At 43.8% G+C, this 26,358-nt stretch overlaps 2 protein-coding genes across 2 annotated transcripts; both read left to right on the forward strand.

Annotated features, from left to right (window-relative positions):
• The first annotated feature begins 705 nt into the window (after positions 1-705).
• On the forward strand, positions 706-19,330 carry LOC134662593 (polyphosphoinositide phosphatase). Its single transcript, XM_063518867.1, has 13 exons — positions 706-903; positions 1,147-1,357; positions 1,624-2,047; positions 2,259-2,403; positions 3,222-3,400; positions 6,321-6,665; positions 7,776-7,914; positions 8,289-8,378; positions 9,204-9,337; positions 10,251-10,478; positions 15,010-15,199; positions 16,588-16,730; positions 19,090-19,330. Exons 1-13 carry the CDS (start codon positions 829-831, stop codon positions 19,328-19,330), a joined length of 2,544 nt encoding a protein of 847 aa, XP_063374937.1. The 5' UTR covers positions 706-828.
• Positions 19,331-20,437: 1,107 nt separating this feature from the next.
• LOC134652009 (synaptojanin-1) lies at positions 20,438-24,137 on the forward strand. The gene has a single exon (XM_063507166.1). It carries the CDS (start codon positions 20,662-20,664, stop codon positions 23,974-23,976), a length of 3,315 nt encoding a protein of 1,104 aa, XP_063363236.1. The 5' UTR covers positions 20,438-20,661; the 3' UTR covers positions 23,977-24,137.
• The last annotated feature ends 2,221 nt before the right edge of the window (positions 24,138-26,358 follow it).

Below are 26,358 nucleotides of genomic sequence, written 5' to 3' on the forward strand. Positions count from 1 at the left end.
GCGGTAGCCCCTCTGTTCTTTGGCTAGTGTAAAACTTTCCCGCGCCAAAAACCCCGATGAACAGTCACGTTCCGTGATTGTTGAGCCATTTAGGGTTCTAGTTCAATTGGACATTCCAAACCGTAAGTATTGAACAACCAATTTGGCTAGGACCCTAGATGGCTCAACGTGTAAGGTGGTCGCCATACGTGCGTTAAGGACACAGCTATCCTACGTTAGAGCGAGATAGAGAGATTTTGACCGCATCAAGGTCGCGGGTGCGGTGCGAATGGTGCGATAGTCTGTTATGGCTTTTACAGTGGTTTTCTTGGCTTTAAGCCAACTTTAAGCCCCCTCTTCTTGGCTTAAGCACAAAGTCTGGTGGGGGCTTTAAAAAATCGCACGAACTTGTTTCGGTCGTTCCAAAACTAATAAATAGAACGCAGAAGTAGAAGTCAAAGAGTAGTATAATATATGAAGAAGACCTCTTGCTACTGAGATTTAATAAAACAAAAATACCCCATAGGTATATTAAAAGGACGAACTTTGCTTTATATTAGGTTTTATTTTTACCTAGAATAGTATTTTGAGATAATTAACAATTTGGAACATAGCTTCGCATGTTATGTCAATATTGACAATTTGATTTGACATTGACATTTATAAATTATTGACCAACACAGCGAACACAGCTGATAAGTTTATATTATTTTATTTTATTATATCTAAGATTAATAGAAAACACATGCAGTTTATTTAAGTTGATATCAATAAAAAGCCTTTAAATGTCGCTGTAAATATCAACATCAGAACTGCAAAATTGTTAACAACCTTATCGAAATTACAAAAATGTCCAAGCCCGACGTTATGTTTCATCCAATAATTAGCTCTATACAAAGAATAGCCCTTTATGAAACGAAAGCGGTAAGTGAAGACAGATTAGGGAAAACGTAAAAGCAATTTTAAACGCTCTGACTGTCTTCTTCAATACAAATTATATTTGATATAATATGATGTAGACACACATTGCAACAATGGGGCGTATTTACAAATTTTTGTAGTAGTAAACATCTCTTTCCGTAAGGACTCCATGTAGATATATACAATGATTGAAAGTTTAAGTACAAAGGCAAACTCAATGATTTACTTTCTACATTTGATTTTCAGAGATTTTACCTGATTGGTTCTAACAACACCCAAACTAGATTTCGAGTGTTGAAAATAGACAGGACAGACTCCAAAGAGCTGGCGCTGATCGATGACAAAGTGGAGTATAACAAGCAGGAGATCCACCAGCTCCTCAACATGATTGGTTGCGGGAATCGAGCCGGGAAGAACGCTGGATTCAACAAGCTTGTCTCTGCTTTTGGGATAGTTGGTAAGATTGTATAACCTCTAGCTGCCCAGAGACCTACGAAACGGTCTCTAATTCCATTTTGAATCTCGTTGACAAGTCTAAATTGCATTTGCATCGTCAAGTTTTGATGGCAGGTTTGAGGAAAAAGTCAAAGTAAAATGATTTATTTGTATGCTATGCAAATTAAAAATAACATATTATATAATGAAATTCTATTAAAGCTGTTCTAATATCCTTTAAGCCACAACCTCTTTTTATGAGCATTTACTTATATTATTTATTTGCAGGTTTTATCAGATTCCTAGAGGGCTATTACATCATCCTGGTAAGGAAAAGGCGTAAAATAGCCATGATTGGCGCCCACTCCATTTACAAGATCGAGGACACATCAACCATCTACATACCAAGTGACAGCAACAAACCGCAGCATCCAGACGAACAGAGATACTTGAAGATGTTCCTGGCTATAGACTTGTCAACGAATTTCTACTACAGTTACAGTTACGATATAACACATACTTTGCAAATGAACATGGCACCGCCTCGGAAGCTGGCACCAGCATTGTTCCCTGAGCCGGTCACGGCAGCTGTGTATCGGTCAAATCTGCACTTTAGTGATGAGGAGAAGTGCACTTGTCAGGGGGTTGATGATGATGAAGACATATTTGAAACTTGGAAGAATCAGTTGCAGCAGAGGCAGCAGAAATCGGGGTGATTTTTTTGTGATTAAGTACTGTTTTAGTTTTAGATACAAATTAGATATACTACCGCCAAATACAAAGAGTTATTTGCATTTGGAGGTGTGGAGTGAGTGGAGGTGTCAGTGTCCAAGTTGATAAATATTTTATTTCTTTCTGTGAGTGTTTTTTTTTCTGTTACATGGAAATAAAAGGGTTTTCTTTTTTTAATTTGTTATTTTCAGATCAGAGTCCAGAGCAAGCTTAGAGTTTGGTGTCCGAACCGTCCCGGAGTGGAGGTTCGTCTGGAACAGCCACCTGCTGTCGCCGGTGCATTCTCAGCTGCATCCCGACTGGATCCTCTATATTGTACATGGTTTCATTGAACAGGTATTTACCCTCTTAAAGCTCAACTTCATAATAATTTTACAACGGAACAAATATCGCTTCCCTGTCTGTCTGTGTGTATGCTTAGATGTTTCAAAGTACGCAACAGATTTTGATGCGGTTTTTTTAATAGATAGAGTTTCAAGAGAGATTCAAGAGGAAGGTTTATGTATAATTTGTTAACCCGCGCGAAGCCGGGGCGGGTTGCTAGTAATATAATACAATACAAGACAGTGGCGTACAAACATGCAAATTTCCAACCTACCTAAGGTTCAAATAGGTATCGTACAGCAAACTGTCACCAATCACCATCAACCTTAATGCATTGCGAATGTCTAACAACATTCCAACGAAATAGGTAGGGAATTAAATTCCTTGACTGTACAACAGGCGGCCTTATCGCTAAAGAGCGGTCTCTCTCGGACAACCGTTTTAATATTAGAGGCATTGTCTAAATATAGGTCAAGTTACGTCTTTTTTACGTAAAATTTTTATCACAAAATTCTATTCTGACTACAAGAGCTAGTTGTATAATATTCGGCTGTACTTAAAATTGACCCATACTATCGCCATACAGTAGCATCCTATCTCTATTTTCCTTTACTTTATAACAGAACTAGCGACCCGCCCCGGCTTCGCACGGGTTAACAAATTACTCCTTGTAATCCAAGCTTGAATCTCTATTTATTAAAAAAAACGCATCAAGTTTGCGTAGTTTTAAAGATCTAAGCATACATAGGGAAGCGATTTTGTCTTATACTATGTAGTGATTAGGTATTTTATAACATTCAGAAGTTAAACTAACCTATTGTATTCAACAGAGCAACCTAAACATCTTTGGTCGCCCGGTCTACGTCACCCTGCTTGCCAGACGGAGCAACCGCTACGCCGGCACCAGGTTCCTGAAGCGGGGAGCCAACATGCACGGAGACGTGGCCAACGAGGTGGAGACCGAGCAAATCGTTCACGACTCTATGGTGTCTTCCTTCTCTAATGGCAGGTGAGACCAACAACTCCTTTTATTACTATTGTATTGAATTAGGCAACCTCAACATCTGGTCGCCCGGTCTACGTCACCCTGGTTGCCAGACGGAGCAACCGCTACGCGGGCACCAGGTTCCTGAAGCGGGGAGCCAACATGCACGGAGACGTGGCCAACGAGGTGGAGACCGAGCAGATCGTGCATGACTCTATGGTGTCTTCCTTCTCTAACGGCAGGTGAGGCCAATAACTCCTTTTATTACTATTGTATTGAATTAGGCAACCTCAACATCTGGTCGCCCGGTCTACGTCACCCTGGTTGCCAGACGGAGTAACCGCTACGCGGGCACCAGGTTCCTGAAGCGGGGAGCCAACATGCACGGAGACGTGGCCAACGAGGTGGAGACCGAGCAGATCGTGCATGACTCTATAGTGTCTTCCTTCTCTAATGGCAGGTGAGGCCAACAACTCCTTTTATTACTGTTCTATTGAATTAGGCAACCTCAACATCTGGTCGCCCGGTCTACATCACCCTGGTTGCCAGACGGAATAACTGCTACGCCGGCACCAGGTTCCTGAAGCGAGGAGTCAACATGCACGGAGACGTGGCCAACGAGGTGGAGACCGAGCAGATCGTGCATGACTCTATGGTGTCTTCCTTCTCTAACGGCAGGTGAGACCAATAACTCCTTTTATTACTATTGTATTGAATTAGGCAACCTCAACATCTGGTCGCCCGGTCTACGTCACCCTGGTTGCCAGACGGAGTAACCGCTACGCGGGCACCAGGTTCCTGAAGCGGGGAGCCAACATGCACGGAGACGTGGCCAACGAGGTGGAGACCGAGCAGATCGTGCATGACTCTATAGTGTCTTCCTTCTCTAATGGCAGGTGAGGCCAACAACTCCTTTTATTACTGTTCTATTGAATTAGGCAACCTCAACATCTGGTCGCCCGGTCTACATCACCCTGGTTGCCAGACGGAATAACTGCTACGCCGGCACCAGGTTCCTGAAGCGAGGAGTCAACATGCACGGAGACGTGGCCAACGAGGTGGAGACCGAGCAGATCGTGCATGACTCTATGGTGTCTTCCTTCTCTAACGGCAGGTGAGACCAATAACTCCTTTTATTACTATTGTATTGAATTAGGCAACCTCAACATCTGGTCGCCCGGTCTACGTCACCCTGGTTGCCAGACGGAGTAACCGCTACGCGGGCACCAGGTTCCTGAAGCGGGGAGCCAACATGCACGGAGACGTGGCCAACGAGGTGGAGACCGAGCAGATCGTGCATGACTCTATAGTGTCTTCCTTCTCTAATGGCAGGTGAGGCCAACAACTCCTTTTATTACTGTTCTATTGAATTAGGCAACCTCAACATCTGGTCGCCCGGTCTACATCACCCTGGTTGCCAGACGGAATAACTGCTACGCCGGCACCAGGTTCCTGAAGCGAGGAGTCAACATGCACGGAGACGTGGCCAACGAGGTGGAGACCGAGCAGATCGTGCATGACTCTATGGTGTCTTCCTTCTCTAACGGCAGGTGAGACCAATAACTCCTTTTATTACTATTGTATTGAATTAGGCAACCTCAACATCTGGTCGCCCGGTCTACGTCACCCTGGTTGCCAGACGGAGTAACCGCTACGCGGGCACCAGGTTCCTGAAGCGGGGAGCCAACATGCACGGAGACGTGGCCAACGAGGTGGAGACCGAGCAGATCGTGCATGACTCTATAGTGTCTTCCTTCTCTAATGGCAGGTGAGGCCAACAACTCCTTTTATTACTGTTCTATTGAATTAGGCAACCTCAACATCTGGTCGCCCGGTCTACATCACCCTGGTTGCCAGACGGAATAACTGCTACGCCGGCACCAGGTTCCTGAAGCGAGGAGTCAACATGCACGGAGACGTGGCCAACGAGGTGGAGACCGAGCAGATCGTGCATGACTCTATGGTGTCTTCCTTCTCTAACGGCAGGTGAGACCAATAACTCCTTTTATTACTATTGTATTGAATTAGGCAACCTCAACATCTGGTCGCCCGGTCTACATCACCCTGGTTGCCAGACAGAGAGACCGCTACGACATCACCAGGTTCCTGAAGCGAGGAGCCAACATGCACGGAGACGTGGCCAACGAGGTGGAGACCGAGCAGATCGTGCATGACTCTATAGTGTCTTCCTTCTCTAATGGCAGGTGAGGCCAACAACTACTTTTATTACTCTACTATCTAATACCTTTAAACGAGCAAAATTCTTGTTTATTTATTTATATATATATATTTTTTTTCGGGGATCTCGGAAACGGCTCTAACGATTTCGATGAAATTTGCTATATGGGGGTTTTCGGGGGCGAAAAATCGATCTAGCTAGGTCTTATCTCTGGGAAAACGCGCATTTTCGAGTTTTTATATGTTTACCGAGCGAAGCTCGGTCACCCAGATATTTGAATTAAACAGAGTAAACTCAACATCTGGTTGCCCAGTCTACATCACACCCTGGTTGCCAGACGGAGCAACCGCTACGCTGGCACCAGGTTCCTGAAGAAAGGAGCCAACACGTAGCTTAGTTTAATTTATTTTTATTAAGTATTTTATACTTTATTGCACAAAAACAATTAAAAAGTACAAAATAAATTTGCTAAGGTGGATGCAGTGTGGAGTTTTTTCCAAATACCTATTAGCGACATCTACCGCGTGTTACACTTCTTAAACGGCTACCGGAGTTCCAAGTCATCACTACAAAGTCCCCCGCCGCGTCTATCTGTTTGTATGTTTGATCGCGATAAACTCAAAAACTACTGAACGGATTTTTATACGGTTTTCACCTATCAATAGAGTGGTTCGTGAGGAAGGTTTAGGTGTATGATTTGTTAAGGTTTTGTGTTACAGGTGCGAAGCGAAGCGGTCGCTAGTATTAAATAAATTCTTGTTTCAGCTTCAGTTCCTTCGTCCAAATGCGAGGCTCGATCCCCAGCTACTGGTCCCAGGATATCTCCAAGATGGTGCCTAAGCCCCAAATCTCCATCGACCTGAGCGACCCCTTCGCCGAGATACCCGCCAAGCACTTCAACAACCTCATGAGGAGATACGGCGCCCCCGTCATGATACTCAATCTGGTGAAAAAGAGAGAGAAGAAAAGGCATGAGTCGTTGTTGACGGACGTTATTAGTAATGCGGTGAAGTATCTGAATCAGTTTTTGCCGCCCGAACATGGGGTGCAATACTTCCATTTGGATATGGCTAGGATGAATAAAGGGGCCGATGCCAAGGTTTTGGATAAGTAAGTAGACATATTCAATAATAAAGTCTTTATTGCTATCAGTTATTTAGTCAATTTGTGTAAAAATTTCCTATAATATTTAATTTTTATGTACAGAAAAATAATTTTTATCAAAAATGGACGGCAAAGTCGACGTTGCCGGTTAAAAAATAGGTCGCGAAGTGCGTAGTTTATGGTCATTCAAAAAATTAAAAAGTTAAAAACATTGCAGTCTCGATTTCGGGACTGCAATGTTGCATACAAATTCCATTATTTAACGAGTTCCAAACTTTTTAAAATTTTAAATGGCCATATCAAATGAAGGCATAGGTCCATTAAACAGCCAAACAGATGATCAGCACTTATTATTATAATGTTGGTACCACGACTATTTAGGTGTCTCAAATACGTTGGCGTATTTTCAGCAGAAAAATACACTTCTTTTTTTTTTAAAGGCGGCATGCAAATCTTTTTAATGGTTTTACTTTTTTCTGTGAAAATTAGAACGTTGCTTCTGTAAAATATTTCAATTTCTTGCACCATTTTTGAGAAAAGCACTATATATGACTCGGCTGGAAGGCTACTTGCTGGCTTCGGATTCAATTAAACGGACTCCCAAGGTCGTCCGTTTAAAACGAATCCTCAGCCTGCAAGTAGTTACTTCCGAACCTCGACAATAATGTACTATTGAAAAAATCAAGGGGTTGTTAAAGTTTGACAATTCCGTTAAAATACAGTTTTTTTGCAATTGGGACGTGTGGGACTTTTACTCGTTTTATTATCTATGGCATAAGCATATGTATATAACGTAACTTAGAGTTAGTGATCGATTTTTTAAAATTTTCGATAAAAGACGCGAACTCTTATGAATGTATCCCTCGTCCGCCCAATCTACATCCGCTCCGTTTTGATGTACCTAATGTCAACATTCATTAAAAACAAACATAGTTCCATTTCATTTGACTCGTAAAATTATCGAACAAATGAAATTCAACCCAATTAAAAATACGACTTGATTCAAACTTCCTTAACTATCATTTTGTACGGTGGGCGGCACGAGGATACTATCAATGAATTTTTGATTTTAATTAAAGTAACAGCGCACATTGTAATAAAGGGTAATGTTACCAGGCTAGCCTTATTCGCGCGAGCGGCAGTACGGCGTACGGGTGTGTTTCTGAGCGGCGCGCGAGGCCCGGGCGAGGCCGACGGCGAGTCCGGGGCCGACGAGCAGGGCGGCGCGCCCGGCCACCAGCGCGGCCGGCTCCAGGTAACGTGGCTCTTCACGCGAACGGCAGTACGGGTATTCCAGAGCAGAGCGAGAGGCCGAGCGGAGGCCGATGGCGAGCCCGGGGCCGACGAGCAGGGCGGTGCGGCTACTGCGCGCGAAAAGTTATTTACATATAGACATTTTTGAATTTTGCGCCTTTTTCTACTGACAAAATTGTTTTGCCAAACATGTAATGTACTATTGGTTTCTTCGAAAAAATGGGGGCTACATTTGTACGGAAAGGAAAAATCGCGCAGTCATCCCCCTTCGTTTTAAATACTTTCGATTATTTATAACTATGTACTTATAGGTAACTTTACTTATAAGTAACTTATATAACCTTCGTATATAAATGTATTAATTATGTGTTGCAGGCGGGCCTCGTGCGCGTCAACTGTGTGGACTGCCTCGACCGCACCAACACCGCGCAGTTCGCCATCGGCAAGGTCGTGCTCGCTCACCAGGTGTGTACACGGCCATTACATAAGGCTAACCCACATAAGGGATAACCCTAGAGTAGTCGCGCCTTTCCAGCAGCATTATGCCGCCCATACTTAACATGATTTATTATTTAAATTATATAGGTATTAAATAAAAGCTTGTAAAAAAAAAGAATTGATCAGTCTGGTAAATCGGGGAAAAATCAAAGATTATATGACAAATTCATATTTAGAAAATATATCGTATACATAACATTGTAGCAATAATATATTTTTCTTAAAAATGGACGGCAAAGTCGACGTTGCCGGTTTAAAAATAGATCGCGAAGTGCGTACTTTATGGTCATTCAAAAAATTAAAAAGTTAAAAACATTGCAGTCTCGATTTCGGGACTGCAATGTTGCATACATATTCCATTATTTAACGAGTTCCAAACTTTTTAAAACTTTAAATGGCCATATCAAATGAAGGCATAGGTCCATTAAACAGCCAAACAGATGATCAGCACTTATTATTATAATGTTACCGTTATAATGGTACCGCGACTATTTAGATGTCTCAAATACGTTGGCGTATTTTCAATAGAAAAATACACTTCTTTTTTTTAAAGGCGGCAAGCAAATCTTTTTAATGGTTTACTTTTTTCTGTGAAAATTAGAACGTTGCTTCTGTAAAATATTTCTATTTCTTGCACCATTTTTGAGAAAAGCACTATACATACACTCGGCTGGAAGGCTACTTGCTGGCTTCGGATTCAATTAAACGGACTCCCAAGGTCGTTCGTTTAAAACGAATCCTCAGCCTGCAAGTAGCTACTTCCGAACCTCGACAATAATGTACTATTTCCAGCTATACGCTCTAGGCCTGATAGGGTCTCCCGTGGTGGAATTCGACTCGGACTGCGCGCGCCTGCTTGAGGGCCTGTATGAGGACCACGGGGACACGCTCGCCTTACAATACGGGGGCTCACAACTGGTCCACAGGTATCATACACATTCATATCATAGGAAGCACTGGTGGCCTAGTGGTATAGTTTGTAGCTTTCTAGTAGAGCCCGAAGGCTTATCCTATTGTCTATTGTTCAGTAAAACCGCACGTGCTACTTACCTGCAAAAAAGGGTCCTAATTATTCTATTTGGCACCTGAGCGCGGGCTAGTCCGACGCTCAAAAAACCAGTGTAGGTGCGCTCTCCGATAACGCGCCTTTGTTACGCATCTCGATGACACATTTTAGACTGGTTCTGTAGCGTTCGACTCGCCGGCACTCAGTAACCGAAGTACCGATTTTTTATGCAGGTGGTTGTGGCACGTGGCACGAGCGGTTTTACTTAACAATAGACAATAGGATTAGCCTTCGGGCTCTATTAGAAAGCTACAAACTATAAGAGCGGGCGACTTGCAATCCGGAGGTCGCGGGTTCAAACCCCGGCTCGTACCAATGAGTTTTACGGAACTTATGTACGAAATATCATTTAATATTTACCAGGCGCTTTTCGGTGAAGGAAAACATCGTGAGGAAACCGGACTAATCCCGATAAGGCCTAGATTAGCCTCTGGGTTGGAAGGTCAGATGGCAGTCGCTTTAGTAAAAGCTAGTGCTTTCGCCAATTCTTGGGATTAGTCAAGCGGACCCCAGGCTCCCATGAGCCGTGGCAAAATGCCGGGACAACGCGAACGCAACGGAAGATGATGATGTAGACAAGGTGCTCACGAGGAACACGAAAGATTTTAACCACGCATTTCTCAGGCTAAAAAAGAAAAAAAAAAGAGTTTAGGTCAATTTCGCCAAAAAAATATAATTGCTCTTTTAAATCTATTTGTACATCCTAAAATGAATTGGTACTTTTTTTAAACTTTTTTACTTGTCACATTTTACCAATTCCTTATAATTTGCAGAATCAAAACCTACCGCAAAACAGCCCCCTGGGCGTCCCACGGCAACGACATAATGCAGACCCTGAGCCGGTACTACTCCAACACGTTCTCCGACGCCGAGAAACAGAACACCATGAACCTGTTCCTGGGCCTGTTCATACCGGAGCCGGGCAAGCCGGCCATATGGGAGTTCCCGAGCGACTACTACCTACACCACCCGGAGGCGGTCGTTTATATACCGAGGAACAGGTAAAAAATACAAAATACTGATAGTTGGGCGCCATTTCTAACTTTTTACTTGGCGTTGGAAGAAACAATACCATGAATCTGTTCCTGGGCCTGTTCATACCGGAGGCGGGCAAGCCGGCCATATGGGAGTTCCCCAGCGACTACTACCTACACCACCCGGAGGCGGTCGTTTATATACCGAGGAACAGGTAAAAAATACAAAATACTGATAGTTGGGCGCCATTTCTAACTTTTTACTTGGCGTTGGAAGAAACAATACCATGAATCTGTTCCTGGGCCTGTTCATACCGGAGGCGGGCAAGCCGGCCATATGGGAGTTCCCCAGCGACTACTATCTACACCACCCGGAGGCGGTCGTTTATATACCGAGGAACAGGTAAAAAATACAAAATACTGATAGTTGGGCGCCATTTCTAACTTTTTACTTGGCGTTGGAAGAAACAGAATACCATGAATCTGTTCCTGGGCCTGTTCATACCGGATGCGGGCAAGCCGGCCATATGGGAGTTCCCCAGCGACTACTACCTCCACCACCCGGAGGCGGTCGTTTATATACCGAGGAACAGGTAAAAAATACAAAAAATACTGATAGTTGGGCGCCATTTCTAGCTTTTTACTTGGCGTTGGAAGAAACAATACCATGAATCTGTTCCTGGGCCTGTTCATACCGGAGGCGGGCAAGCCGGCCATATGGGAGTTCCCCAGCGACTACTACCTCCACCACCCGGAGGCGGTCGTTTATATACCGAGGAACAGGTAAAAAATACAAAAAATACTGATAGTTGGGCGCCATTTCTAGCTTTTTACTTGGCGTTGGAAGAAACAATACCATGAATCTGTTCCTGGGCCTGTTCATACCGGAGGCGGGCAAGCCGGCCATATGGGAGTTCCCCAGCGACTACTATCTACACCACCCGGAGGCGGTCGTTTATATACCGAGGAACAGGTAAAAAATACAAAATACTGATAGTTGGGCGCCATTTCTAACTTTTTACTTGGTGTTGGGAGAAAGAACACCATGAACCTGTGCCTGGGCCTGTTCATACCGGAGCCGGGCAAGCCGGCCATATGGGAGTTCCCGAGCGACTACTACCTACACCACCCGGAGGCGGTCGTTTATATACCGAGGAACAGGTAAAAAATACAAAAAATACTGATAGTTGGGCGCCATTTCTAACTTTTTACTTGGTTGGTTGATTTGAAGAAACAGAACACCATGAACCTGTTCCTGGGCCTGTTCATACCGGACGCGGGCAAGCCGGCCATATGGGAGTTCCCCAGCGACTACTACCTCCACCACCCGGAGGCGGTCGTTTATATACCGAGGAACAGGTAAAAAATACAAAATACTGATAGTTGGGCGCCATTTCTAACTTTTTACTTGGCGTTGGAAGAAACAGAATACCATGAATCTGTTCCTGGGCCTGTTCATACCGGATGCGGGCAAGCCGGCCATATGGGAGTTCCCCAGCGACTACTACCTACACCACCCGGAGGCGGTCGTTTATATACCGAGGAACAGGTAAAAAATACACAGAATACTGATAGTTGGGCGCCATTTCTAACTTTTTACTTGGCGTTGGAAGAAACAGAATACCATGAACCTGTGCCTGGGCCTGTTCATACCGGACGCGGGCAAGCCGGCCATATGGGAGTTCCCAAGCGACTACTATCTACACCACCCGGAGGCGGTCGTTTATATACCGAGGAACAGGTAAAAAATACAAAATACTGATAGTTGGGCGCCATTTCTAACTTTTTACTTGGCGTTGGAAGAAACAGAATACCATGAATCTGTTCCTGGGCCTGTTCATACCGGAGGCGGGCAAGCCGGCCATATGGGAGTTCCCCAGCGACTACTACCTACACCACCCGGAGGCGGTCGTGTATATACCGAGGAACAGGTAAAAAATACAAAATACTGATAGTTGGGCGCCATTTCTAACTTTTTACTTGGTGTTGGGAGAAAGAACACCATGAACCTGTTCCTGGGCCTGTTCATACCGGAGCCGGGCAAGCCGGCCATATGGGAGTTCCCCAGCGACTACTACCTACACCACCCGGAGGCGGTCGTTTATATACCGAGGAACAGGTAAAAAATACAAAATACTGATAGTTGGGCGCCATTTCTAACTTTTTACTTGGCGTTGGAGAAACAGAACACCATGAACCTGTTTCTGGGGCTGTTCGTATCGGACGCGGGCAAGCCGGCCATATGGGAGTTCCCGAGCGACTACTACCTACACCACCCGGAGGCGGTCGTTTATATACCGAGAAACAGGTAAAAAATACAAAATACTGATAGTTGGGCGCCATTTCTAACTTTTTACTTGGCGTTGGAAGAAACAGAATACCATGAACCTGTTCCTGGGCCTGTTCATACCGGAGGCGGGCAAGCCGGCCATATGGGAGTTCCCCAGCGACTACTACCTACACCACCCGGAGGCGGTCGTTTATATGCCGAGGAACAGGTAAAAAATACAAAAGATACACATAGTTGGGCGCCATTTCTAACTTTTTACTTGGTTGGTTGATTTGAAGAAACAGAACACCATGAACCTGTGCCTGGGCCTGTTCGTACCGGACGCGGGCAAGCCGGCCATATGGGAGTTCCCGAGCGACTACTACCTACACCACCCGGAGGCGGTCGTGTATATACCGAGGAACAGGTAAAAAATACAAAATACTGATAGTTGGGCGCCATTTCTAACTTTTTACTTGGTGTTGGGAGAAAGAACACCATGAACCTGTTCCTGGGGCTGTTCATACCGGACGCGGGCAAGGTTATATACCGAGGAACAGGTAGGAAACACTAAAAATACTGAAAGTTGGGCGCCATTTCTAACTTTTTACTTGGCGTTGGAGAAACAGAACACCATGAACCTGTTTCTGGGGCTGTTCATACCGGACGCGGGCAAGCCGGCCATATGGGAGTTCCCAAGCGACTACTATCTACACCACCCGGAGGCGGTCGTTTATATACCGAGGAACAGGTAAAAAATACAAAAAATACTGATAGTTGGGCGCCATTTCTAACTTTTTACTTGGCGTTGGAAGAAACAATACCATGAATCTGTTCCTGGGCCTGTTCATACCGGAGGCGGGCAAGCCGGCCATATGGGAGTTCCCCAGCGACTACTACCTACACCACCCGGAGGCGGTCGTTTATATACCGAGGAACAGGTAAGAAACACACAAACTACAGATAGTTGGGCGCCATTTCTAACTTTTTACTTGGTTGGTTGATTTGAAGAAACAGAACACCATGAATCTGTTCCTGGAGCTGTTCATACCGGAGGCGGGCAAGCCGGCCATATGGGAGTTCCTCAGCGACTACTACCTGCACCACCCGGAGGCGGTCGTTTATATACCGAGGAACAGGTAAAAAATACAAAATACTGATAGTTGGGCGCCATTTCTAACTTTTTACTTGGCGTTGGAAGAAACAGAACAACATGAACCTGTTCCTGGGGCTTCTGGGTCATATGGGAGTTCCCGAGCGACTACTACCTCCACCACCCGGAGGCGGTCGTTTATATACCGAGGAACAGGTAAGAAATAGTGATAGCAGGGGCCCGTTTCTCAAAAGCTTATAACTTGTAATACAAGTTACAAGCTTTTGAGAAACGGGCCCCAGGTCGCCGTTTCTAACGTGTCCCTTAATGGGCGGATTACGTTCGAAGAAATTACAAACTTTAGCAAACCTGCCGTATGGTAATGTAAATTCAGTCCGGATCGCCTTATCATAGACTAGAGGCGTTTTGACTTTGCATTCCATAATACACTTGAGGAGTGTCTTTTCAAAAGGGTTTATTTTTTCTGGGAATCTATTTCTAAATTGGACCTTAAGTTTTCTTGAGCAAGGTTCTCTCTAGAAGTACCGCTAAGAAAAAAATAAACCCTTTTGAAAAGACACTCCTCACTTGTCAAATCAACCGGCCCTGATTTATTTTAAGTATAAAGATATAAATAAACTAACGTTTCGTTTTCTTAGCAAACGGTAGTCACGGTACACCACTCACAGAATCCCAACTAATCAGCAATATGCACCTACTAGACACATCACATACACCTTCTATCCGACCAAGAGCAACCGGCCGCCCGTATTTCTAGAGAGGACCGATTGACTCACACAAGTGATACAAAAATAAAAAAACCGGTTGCACTCCGAGAATGCCGGCAGAAGTGAAAACACAATGACTAGTGCAAAATGTCTGCAGCACTATGTATAATTGAGGTTAACGCCATCTAGCGTTATTTCGTCGCATTACTTGAAACCCCTAAGCACATCACTGTTAGTACTCGAGTTATATTATTACCAGTTGGAGGGAAACTCACTAAATGGCATTTAAATCAATAAAGAAAAACTCAATGACATTGTAACAGTTTTTCGATCAGGTCACGTGTCCATCTTACGTCTTACGAATCTTACCTGTCGCGAGTTTAACATTTTTTCCCCATCACAAAAAGTGCACAGCGCCGCTAAAGAAGTTTCCACTTCAAAAAACCAATCACAGAATCTCTCTTACAGATCGCTAACAAAATGGTGGGACGACGACGTACTGAAGTACCTACCGTACCCGACCAACGAAATGCGGAAGCTGTGCTGCGAGATTATTGGCATGCAGGGGGACTCCGGGGCCCTCGAGATGGTGGACACCTACCACGACTATAACAGGCCCTTCGAGTACACTGTGTTCGCAGAGTGCTATGAGTTCAAGGTGAGACGGGTATAGCTAGAGTGAGACAGCTGAAGCTGTGCTGCGAGATTATTGGCATGCAGGGGGACTCCGGGGCCCTCGAGATGGTGGACACCTACCACGACTATAACAGGCCCTTCGAGTACACTGTGTTCGCAGAGTGCTATGAGTTCAAGGTGAGACGGGTATAGCTAGAGTGAGACAGCTGAAGCTGTGCTGCGAGATTATTGGCATGCAGGGGGACTCCGGGGCCCTCGAGATGGTGGACACCTACCACGACTATAACAGGCCCTTCGAGTACACTGTGTTCGCAGAGTGCTATGAGTTAAAGGTGAGACGGGTATAGCTAGAGTGAGACAGCTGAAGCTGTGCTGCGAGATTATTGGCATGCAGGGGGACTCCGGGGCCCTCGAGATGGTGGACACCTACCACGACTATAACAGGCCCTTCGAGTACACTGTGTTCGCAGAGTGCTATGAGTTCAAGGTGAGACGGGTATAGTTAGAGAGAGACGGCTAGGTTATAGTCGTATTAGATGTCGATACATCTAATACGACTATAACCTACCCTACCCGACGATCTAATCCTAATAAGGCCTAGTTTCCCCTCTGAGTTGAAAGGTCAGATGGCAGTCGCTTTCGTAAAAACTAGTGCTTACGTTAATTCTTGGGATTAGTTGTCATACAGACCCCAGGCTTCCATGAGCCGTGGCAAAATGCCGGGACAACGCGAGGAAGATGATGAGTTATTAACGATTATTAATAAAATATAAATCATAATAAATATGGTTGTCTGTAAAGCCGGTTTACGGACGATAATTTTGCGTGATAACGTCATAAGAAAACATTGATGAAAAATTGCATACTTTTATAAGATAAGATAAGATAAAGATAAAACATAGTTTATTCAAGTCAATAATTACAATGCGCTTATGAACGTCAAATAAAGCTAGGTAGACCGGCTCCAACCCTACACCTCTGCCCCGAGAAGATTTAAATCCCCCCTCAATTGGAAGAGGGTATCCCATTATGGGACCGGCAACAAACTCGGCGGGACACATCTTTTCAAAAATAATTACATCTTATAATTAACATGCATTACGAGAAAATAAGGAAAAAAAATACAATTTAAATTACTATAGAATTCATGCAATTATACACATAAGGTGTAATAGAAATTTGATTTAGAAAATATACATATGTACATGGAATCATACAAATTCGTAGCTCTTTCAGAAAACATATCAAATTCTTACAAAAGACCATGGAGATTTGTCCACAACGTTACCATGGAGATCTGTCCACAACGTGACACTTTTTCGTGCATGCTACCGGTGTTCATCGATTTATAAGACGTTATCACGTCAAAAAAATATACATCTCTCAAATTTAATGACGTAATTTCTGCAGATGTGTCACACGTTACGCGACTTGACACCGACATTTGCGGAGAGCTTCAGTCCTTTCGTGGTGAGAGGCCGAGCCGTGACCAGGACCAGCACCAACCCCGGCCTCAGCGGGCGAGCCTCCACCGCTTCTAACAATTCTAGCGAGTCAGTATTAAATTATAACACATACATTTTATATTACAATCACTAAATATTATGACACTTTTAACTGTACTGAAATATTCATTATAGAACGATGGAGACAACTGTAATATTCATAATGCAACACTCACTAAGTGTGAACAAAAGACATCAACGAGCGTCTAACCCAGAGATACTCAACCTGCGGCCCGCTCACAAATATCTGAAGACGCCTATAATTATTCACAATAGGGATGTTGACAATTTTTTGGAACTGGTTTCATTTTGTAGATAGACACGTAATAATTACAGAAAAAAATATTAAAAAAATATATTCATTAATTTTGTATAAGAAAACATGTATAATAAGTTTCGTGTTTAAATTTCGCGCCTAAACGCTCCAAACTGTCACGTGACCTTGATGACGTAACGGCGTTTTAAACAAACTGCTGTCAGTCATTTTTTTAAATTCTTTATATGGCAACTGACAATTTTTTTAAAGCGTTAACACACTACCGCATCGGACAGCGACCTTATTTCACGCTCTAACTTATAGCTGCGTCCTTAACGCACCACCTTACACACCATCGATTCGTGCGCCGCACCGCACCAAGATCGCGTTTCGGTACGATAATCTGTAGACACTTAGGCAGGTTTTATAACTTGTCTTTGGTGATTCCACTGTGATTACGTCACGCGCTCCGATTGGCGTTTGCAGTCACGTGATACTGGGCATTACTTTAAATACTTTTGATTATTTTCAATTAATTTATTACGCATATTTACACTTGCAAAATATGATTTTCCGCATTCTAATATTCCCTGCTATGGTAAAAACATAACATGTTATATATTCGCGATTCATGTCAACATCCCTATTGTCGAGGCGTTAAAGTGCGTGTTCAGATATTTTTGAGCACTTCGGCCGCTCCGATATATCTGTCGGTGACTGTACATGTGTATGTCGCTACAGCTCAGACAGCGCGTCGTCGACGGACGACGAGCTGGTGCGGTCGCTGGTGGCGCGGGGGCGGGGGCGGGGCGCGCCGGCCGCCCCCGCCGCGCCGCCCCCGCCCCCCTTCGTGGCCGTGCGGCGCCGCCCCCGCCTCGCGCTCCGGGAGCCCGGCAAGGCGGACATGACCGTGTGAGTGTTCATACCACTGGCAATCCTCTAGACTGAGCTTAGGCCAATAGGCTACATGACTAATTTTTTTTTATGGTATCAATCGATCGGGTTTGTTTTTAGGATCAAATGTCTATATGGGACCCATTGCATTAAAGTAACACAAAAGTCAGAAATTGTAGTCAAAGTCCGACAGTCGCACTTCACTCGCGAAACGCCCTATACAAAACGGCCGTGACGTCATCGCCCACGTTGTAGTATGGACAAAACAAGAAAATTGCGTTTTTGTCGGTGAAATATTGCGTTTATGTATATAGTTGCAATACAATATTTTTTTTGGTGAAATGTAAGGAATCGAATGGTACCATTACTTTTATCGTTTTTGGAAGTTAAAAAAAAACTTTAAGGTCCTGTATTTTTGTAATTTTTCAATATTTTATTTTAATATCCACATTATTGTGATAAATTGCTCGTTTGCTATCTATTTTACTAGATTTTGTTATAAAATTCAACATGTGTCAATATCCCTATTCTTTCATGAAACCGATGCTGCCAAAAATACGGGGGTGCGGGGGGACGAGGTGAGCGAATCCCGTTCCGTGATTGGTCCGTTCAAAGACACGGACCAATCACGGCGCGGAATTGACTCGAAGATGGAGTAACGCTACCGTATGTGTGGCAGAGGGGGTAGCGCGACTATGCTATGTCTAGAGGTTGGATTGTCTGTGGTTCATACTTAACAGATTTGATGGTAGATGACGCTGTTCCGTCGGCCGCATCACACTGTTAAGATTTTTCTCTAAAGATCCGACAGAATTTCTATAGACCTATATCGACCGGGGTATGGACACTAAATATTAGGTCCGACAGAATTTCTATAGACCTATATCGACCGGGATATGGACACTGATTACCTTTTGTATTGTTTTCGAGCTCCCGATATTTCGACGCAGTCGCGTGCGTCTCGTTCGCGGGTAACCGACGATAGCGGGTGGATGTCGAAGTTGAAATATCGGGAGCTCGAAAACGACACAAAAGGCAGGTAATCATAGGTCATATCCCGGTCGATATAAGTCTAGTGAAACTAACCGTGAATCATTCAAAACTGTTAGGATTTCTATAGATGATCGGTAGGTACCTAAGTTTTTAATAAACACACGATACGCTTCCTCCCAAGGTCGTTCGTTTAAAACGAATCCTCGGCCAGCAAGTAGTTCCTTCCGAGCCTCGACATTAATGTACTATTTACGATTTCATCAGATACAGGCGCTACGTAAACTTCGAGCGGCGTTCGAACCTGCAATACAAGCCCACCAGTCCAGTAACAGTGACAGTGAGCAGTGCGTTCACGATCGACAGTTCGGCGGATGTCATTCCGCCTACTGTGACGCGCGGCGCGCGCGAACTGTACCGCGACTATATCAGGAGAAGCACGGGCGAGACGTTCGTGTCGCCACAGACCGTCGACATATACACGAGATATGTCGAGTTTGCTCAATGAACTGTAACAGCAGTGCGTTCACGATCGACAGTTCGGTGGATGTCATTCCGCCTACTGTGACGCGCGGCGCGCGTGAACTGTACCGCAACTATATCAAGCAAGACGTTCGTGTCGCCACAGACCGTCGACATATACACGAGATATGTCGAGTTTGCACAATGAACTACATATAACTAATTATAAGTGTCAAAATGTGTATTGATCTCAAATACTAAAGGAATTTAAAATAAAAAGAAAGATTTTAGTTGCTGGCTCTAAATATGTTATTTGTTAATACTCATATTTAAGCCTTATATGTAAAATAAAACAAATTATTACTAAAAAAGTGTTTTTAATAAGTTAAAACCTGTACTACAAACCCTGCAAGCCAATAATGAATGTACCTACCTAAACTCGTGCTCGCTCAAACAACAGCGAATCGGTGGAGTTCGCGCAATGAAACATATTTATAGTCTGTCAAGCAATTCCGTCAGTAGAATATAATAAATGTACATCAATCATACATCAATGTACAAAAATAAATAAAATAAATAGACCCAGTAAGAACTCCTCTTCTAATATATACTTGGTCAAGCAGATCTTGTCTGTAGAATAAGGTGGCAAATTTGAAAAATGTAGGCACGAAGGGATATCTTCCCATAGAAAATTTGAATTTCGCGCCTTTTTTTTACTGACAAGATTTGCTTGACCAAGTATATTTTAGGCCCAGGACTGTCTCATTTCAAACATAGACAGAGAGAATCATGAATACTGTCTTTGTCTTACGCTAGTACTAGCACCCAATAGAAAGGGATGAGTATAATTTTCATAGTTCTTACTGACTGACAAGTTGTGTTTGCCAGACTACCAATCTGCATAAAATGCCAACAAACGCTAAATATCTCCCGGACTTTTTTGCATTTGAAATTGATAAAAGCACAGGCGAGTAACTGGCGTATCAAGTTTTAGCATTCTACTTCTTTGTTCTACTTGCTCAAGTCGCAAGCAAAGTAGCGTGCGCCTTGTGCTATCACCCCAATATCATACTTCCAACATGCTTTTTAGTTGGAATGGTTGGACCATTCCAACTAAAAAGTTTCTATTCAGTGTGTTATATTATAACGTTTTTTTCAATAAGTCGAACAGCTTTTCACTGACAGCACGTCATGTCAGTATCCAATCTGTCAAAAATCGAGTCAATATTCCGATTGCAATGCAATCATTGTTAAATTTCTAATCAGATCATAATCAGTTTACGCTGTGTTAAGTTGGCCGTGGAAAATAGTGTATTGAATGTAGTAAAAGGGGCGGATGGGTTTAGCGCAGCCGTAACTAAGGACTGAGCGCGCACCATGGCTATGTCCAAAGGATTTAAAGTGCTGGAAAAGTCGAGCCCACCAAATCCCTACAGTATAATCCTACAACACAGAAACAAAGATACTGCTTTATTGTTCGAATCTCAAGCTGTGGTCTCACTTTCTCCTCAAGAGACTGATACTTTTCGGAAGCAGTTTCACAAAATCGCTGATGCTTACGCCTGCCTAGGCGTTCTGCAGCTAAATTCCGGGGAAACCTGTCTGCTCTACCTAGTGCTGGTGACCGGGTGCTGCTCCGTGGGAAAGGTGGGCGATGTCGAAGTTTTCAAAATTACCCAAACACAATTCTTGCCTCTCTTTTACCAGAATAATGATGACAAAGTCTCAGAAGTAAAGAAATTACTCAATTCGGGAACTTTCTATTTTTCTTGGAACACGGGAAAATCAAACGATAATCTCTTCGATCTCACGCTCTGTGCACAACGCAAAAGCAAAGGAGCTAATCCTGATAACAGATTCTTTTGGAACAGAACTCTCTTTATACATTTGATTAGGTATGGAATTGATTGTGAAGATTGGCTCACAAGAGCTATGTGTGGGTCGGTGGACATAAGAACCATTTATGTGGGGCACCGTCAAGCCAGAGCGGTGTTAGTGTCCCGTCTGAGCTGTGAAAGAGCTGGTACTCGTTTCAATGTCAGAGGATGCAACGATGATGGCAATGTTGCCAATTTTGTTGAAACTGAACAGTCTATTTACATAGATGATTCTGTGGCATCTTACATTCAGACCAGGGGATCCGTTCCTCTGTTTTGGGAGCAGCCGGGAGTACAAGTTGGATCTCATAAAGTTAAGATGTCCAGAGGCTATGATGCCTCTACCAGTGCTTGCGACCGACACTTCTCTGCAATGAAGCGCAATTACGGGTCCGTGATTGTTGCAAATCTTTTAGGATCAAGTTTGATCGGAGGAAGCGAAGGTGAAGCCACTTTGAGCAATGCTTTTCAGAAACACCTTAACGAGTCTGCTCATGCCGATATTGTTCAGATAATCTTTGATTACCATCAGGAAGTCCGAGCCTCATCAATTGAAGGAGCTTTAGGGAAATTCAAAAAGATAATAGAGAAATATTATGATGAAATGGGGATTTTCAGTGCCAAAGGGGTTGACATTTACAATATCCAGAAAGGTGTTATCCGAACAAATTGCCTTGATTGCCTGGACAGAACCAATTCTATTCAGACATTTATTGGGCTAGAAATGCTCAATATACAGCTTATGCTCCTCCAATGTGTTGACAAGAAACAGAATGTGAACAGATTTGAGGAAGTTTTTAAACAGATGTGGGTGAACAATGGCAATGAAATATCGAAAATTTATGCAGGCACTGGAGCCATCCAAGGTGGCTCCAAATTGATAGACGGAGCTCGCTCTGCCGCCCGCACCATACAGAACAACTTGTTAGACAATTCCAAGCAAGAAGCTATTGATATTTTGCTTCTAGGCTCTACTTTAAACTCTGAACTTGCTGATCGTACTAGGATCCTCTTACCAGCTAATCTACTGCACGCATCCCCTCCGGTGCTGAGAGAAATGTGCCGCAGAGTTAACGAGTACACAACACCATCCTCTATAAGGATTACAATCGGCACATACAATGTGAATGGTGGTAAACACTTTAGAAGTCTCGCCTATAAAGACGTGAGCTTGGCCGACTGGTTGCTAGATTGCCCGAACAACTCATTAGTGAACACTGTTCAAGGTAAAGATCATCCTTCTGATATATTTGCGATTGGCTTTGAAGAAATCGTCGACCTTAACGCCAGCAACATTATGGCCGCCAGTTCTGATAATGCAAAGGCATGGAGTGAGGAGCTAGAAAAAGTTTTATGCAGAGATGCACCATACACTCTTCTCTCCTCTCATCAATTAGTAGGCGTGTGTTTATTTGTATTTGCTAGAAAAGATTTAATTCCTCACATCCGAGATGTGGCGCTCGATTCTGTCAAAACTGGCCTCGGGGGCGCCACTGGTAACAAAGGCGCAGTTGCTATCAGACTAGTCATTTACGGAACCTCTCTCTGTTTCGTTTGCGCCCATTTCGCTGCCGGCCAGTCTCAAGTAACCGAAAGAAACGCCGACTACACAGAAATCACGAGGAAAGTAGTTTTCCCAATGGGACGATCCCTATACTCGCACGACTACGTGTTCTGGTGCGGCGATTTCAATTACCGCATTGATCTGGACAAAGATGAAGTGCGATTGCTCGTGTCACAGAATAATATGCAGCGGCTTTTAGAGCAAGACCAGCTAACGAGACAGAAAGCTCAAGATCTCGTGTTTAAAAACTGCATTGAAGGTGATATTACCTTCCCTCCGACATACAAATATGATCTCTTCAGCGATGATTACGACACTAGTGAAAAATGCCGCGCCCCAGCCTGGACGGACCGCGTTTTGTGGCGAAGCCGGAAACACACTGTCGACCCGGAAGGGACTTCCGAGTTAGCCGCCGGGAAGTTACTCCACTACGGCCGAGCGGAACTGAAACAGAGCGATCATCGACCTGTGATAGCGATTCTTGAAGTTGAAGTCCTTCAGGTCAGCTACACGAAATGCATGGAAGTGTTTTACGAAGTGGTCAATGATCAGGGACCTCCGGACGCGACGATCGTCGTGCAACCTTGCGATGCCAACAGTGAATCTGTATTTGACGATAATTTGGTAGCTGCGGTTTTGCAAGAGCTCGCCACTATAGGCGAGGTGACCCTTGTGAGGATCGTTGAGGATCATTCGACTTCGTTGATTATTACGTTCCGAGATGGACAGAACGCTCTCGCTGCCGCGCAGAAGGAACATCTGACCGTTTGCTCGGTTCCTTTGCGCATCACTTTGAAGTCTCCGAATTGGGTGGAGGTCGTCAGGTCCGAGTTGAATCTGTGTACGAATAATACGATTCCGCTGTTCGGTGAGGCTCAAGCGGAGCGGCCGTTGAGGTCGGCGCCGCCGACGCCGCGCCGGCAGCAGCCGGGCAGGCCGCCGGCGCCGTCGCCGACGCCGCTGGTGCCGTCGCGCGCGCCCGCCGCTGCGGCGAGTCCCGCTCGTCCGCCGCCTCCGCGGCCCGCGCCGATGGCGCCTGCGGCTGACAATGGTAAGCCCTCACCACCGCCGTTGGCCTCGCCGCCTCCGGTCTCTTCACCGCCACCGATCTCCTCGCCCCCGGCGGACAGCGGGCCGCCGCCGTCGTGCACGCCGCCTCCGCCTCCGCCGGCAGCCGGCCCGCCCCCTCCGGTGCCGGCGCGACAGGGCGCTCCGCCACCCCTACCCGCTCGCCCGCGACCGGCTTCGTAAATTCCACTTACACATTTCTAGAATTTGTAATAACTCGAACAAATCATGAACGGGTAAGTGTTCCATAGCTCCATACGTTCCTTTTTACTTATTTGTTATGGAAGTTATTTATTGCATTATATTACGTAGTAGGTGTTCACTTTGTTAAAAAATATATCAGCTGTAGGGCCTGTAGGTTAATTAACGTAGGTCGTGCGTGGAAGCTTGAAGATTTTTCGAGTTTGGTTGAATATTCTGTACATGAGTTGTTAAGTAGTGCATTGTGTGTTTAGCAAATCCCTGGCTGATGATAAGCTGGCGATGACGTAGGCATGCGAAGTGCAAAGCAGCTCATTTATATTTATATGCCTAGGCCGGATTTTCCTCACTTATAAATTATACATATAGTATTGTTATACCTACATTGTTACACTTGTAAGAGGTTCTTTTATGACAGGTTCAGCATCGGAATTATCATTTAGGTAAAGAAATACTTATATATATTTAAGAATTAGTGTATTTATTCATGGGCATTTTCATCCGGACGTTTCGCTTCATCCAAACTCCAAAGGATCATCAAATGCATAATAAATACACATACCTATAATACCTTAAACTTTAAGTATAGGACCACTATATCTCAATTAATGTTGTTGGCTGCGTAACTACTGTTATTTCTAAATACTTATAGGTTACTTTGGTGATAAAAAGAGGGACTTTAAGTATAGCCTTTTCGATTCTTCTGTTGAAAGTTATGACATATGAACTGGAAAAGCCTCTTTTTCTTGAAAAGGTATCTGTACTTGTATTTATTAATCGAGCGGGATAATTTCGTCCATGGGATAATAGCGCTTTCTTTCGGTAGGTACATATAATTACAAAGTACGGTTTTGATTTAATCTTCCTCGCTGTCTATTAACGCTAGGTACACTACTGCTTTTACACTTACCAACTACCTACATGAAATTCTTAAAATTTGTTGCTATCCCACGGTCGCAAATATCCTGGTTGACATATACGTGTGTATCTACAGTGTGTGTACAGTGAGTTGATTATTTTCACCTCAGCAGCTCGAACAAGGGTACTTTGATTCTTAAAAACAGTGAGCAAAATGCGATTTTGCTCACTGAGTGAGACAAAATGACATTCAAGTGACCTTTATAGTCAAATGTCATTTCAACATGCGGGGTCTAATAAAAGTTCGAAATACTTGGGTTCTATTATCTCTGTCCCTTTTACACTGTTAGCAAAAAGAAACAGACAAAAAAAATAAGTTAAAACGACATTCAACAGTATATTCACGGTTTATAATAGACCCCCGAAAAACTTCAGACCGCATCGTTCCAAACCACGTACGAGTATGAATTCTTAATAATTAATAAATAAAAATAAAGTTTAAGATTTCATAAAAACTGATAAAATACTATATTTTAGGTATTTTATTGTACAATTAAAATAACGAACTCAAAAAATACACAGATCATCACGCAAAATTAATTATTTTACTTTTAAGAATTTCTACCATAGTTGACAAATAGTACGTATCCGCAATTCGGACCGTATCCTACAAAGATTTTTTTTGTTGTCAAAGTTGGCGATTGAAGTGTCAGTTAATGTTTGTTATTTCTATATTATTTTACTGGAATTTATTATTACGTTTTGTTTTTGTGTTCCATTGCGGTAATTAAACTTAATTGTTTGTATATCTTAAGAAAACATGAGTGCAGGTATTAAGTGATGAAGAAGGATTACATTTTTCAAGTTGTCTAATAGGTATGTTCTCACTGCGCTGAGGTGAAAAATGTTGTGTACTACACGAGATCAAAGTTATTTACATCTCGTGCGCTTTTGAGTCCCTTACTACGCTCAAGATTCTAAATTAGATTCACGAGCGTAGCGAGTATTATAGAATCTTTCGCTTGCACGGGACTCAAATAAGCACTCGAAGAAATATCAAACTTTGATCACTTGTTGTACAAATAACTATTTATGAGCTTTCTACAAACCTATCATAAATAATAGCTGTTTTACCCCCCTTTAGGGAGTAATCATCCCTAGGTTCTGAAACAACTAACTAACCTAATTGATCTTAGGTATCTGCTTTATAGGTTTTCCGGGTCCTAGGTTTCTAGGTATTCCGTTACATAGCCTGGATTCAGTTGTAGTGTAGTGGGCTAAACCTAAGGGCCTGATCATATCGTTAACATTTGTGTAACTTCATTTATAGAGACCATAGAGAGGAGATATTAAATATTATAAAAACGGGTCACTCACGTATTTTATTTAAGTCGAAAACTCGACATGTTTCACTATGTACTGAGGAGTGTCATCAGGAGCTTGCGTTGACGGTGACCGGCGCAGACTGCGGGCCGCAGCCCTCCGCGCCCGATGACAGATCCCCAA

This window comes from Cydia amplana, chromosome 1 (assembly GCF_948474715.1).
Source record: "Cydia amplana chromosome 1, ilCydAmpl1.1, whole genome shotgun sequence".
Lineage (NCBI taxonomy): Eukaryota > Metazoa > Arthropoda > Insecta > Lepidoptera > Tortricidae > Cydia > Cydia amplana.

Coding starts and splice junctions, on each gene's coding strand:
- LOC134662593 (XM_063518867.1), top strand. CDS start 829: ATGTCCAAGCCCGACGTTATGTTTCATCCAATAATTAGCTCTATACAA. Junction 6,666..7,775: donor GATGCCAAGGTTTTGGATAA/GTAAGTAGACAT, acceptor TAATGTTACCAG/GCTAGCCTTATTCGCGCGAG. Junction 8,379..9,203: donor AGGTCGTGCTCGCTCACCAG/GTGTGTACACGG, acceptor TACTATTTCCAG/CTATACGCTCTAGGCCTGAT.
- LOC134652009 (XM_063507166.1), top strand. CDS start 20,662: ATGGCTATGTCCAAAGGATTTAAAGTGCTGGAAAAGTCGAGCCCACCA.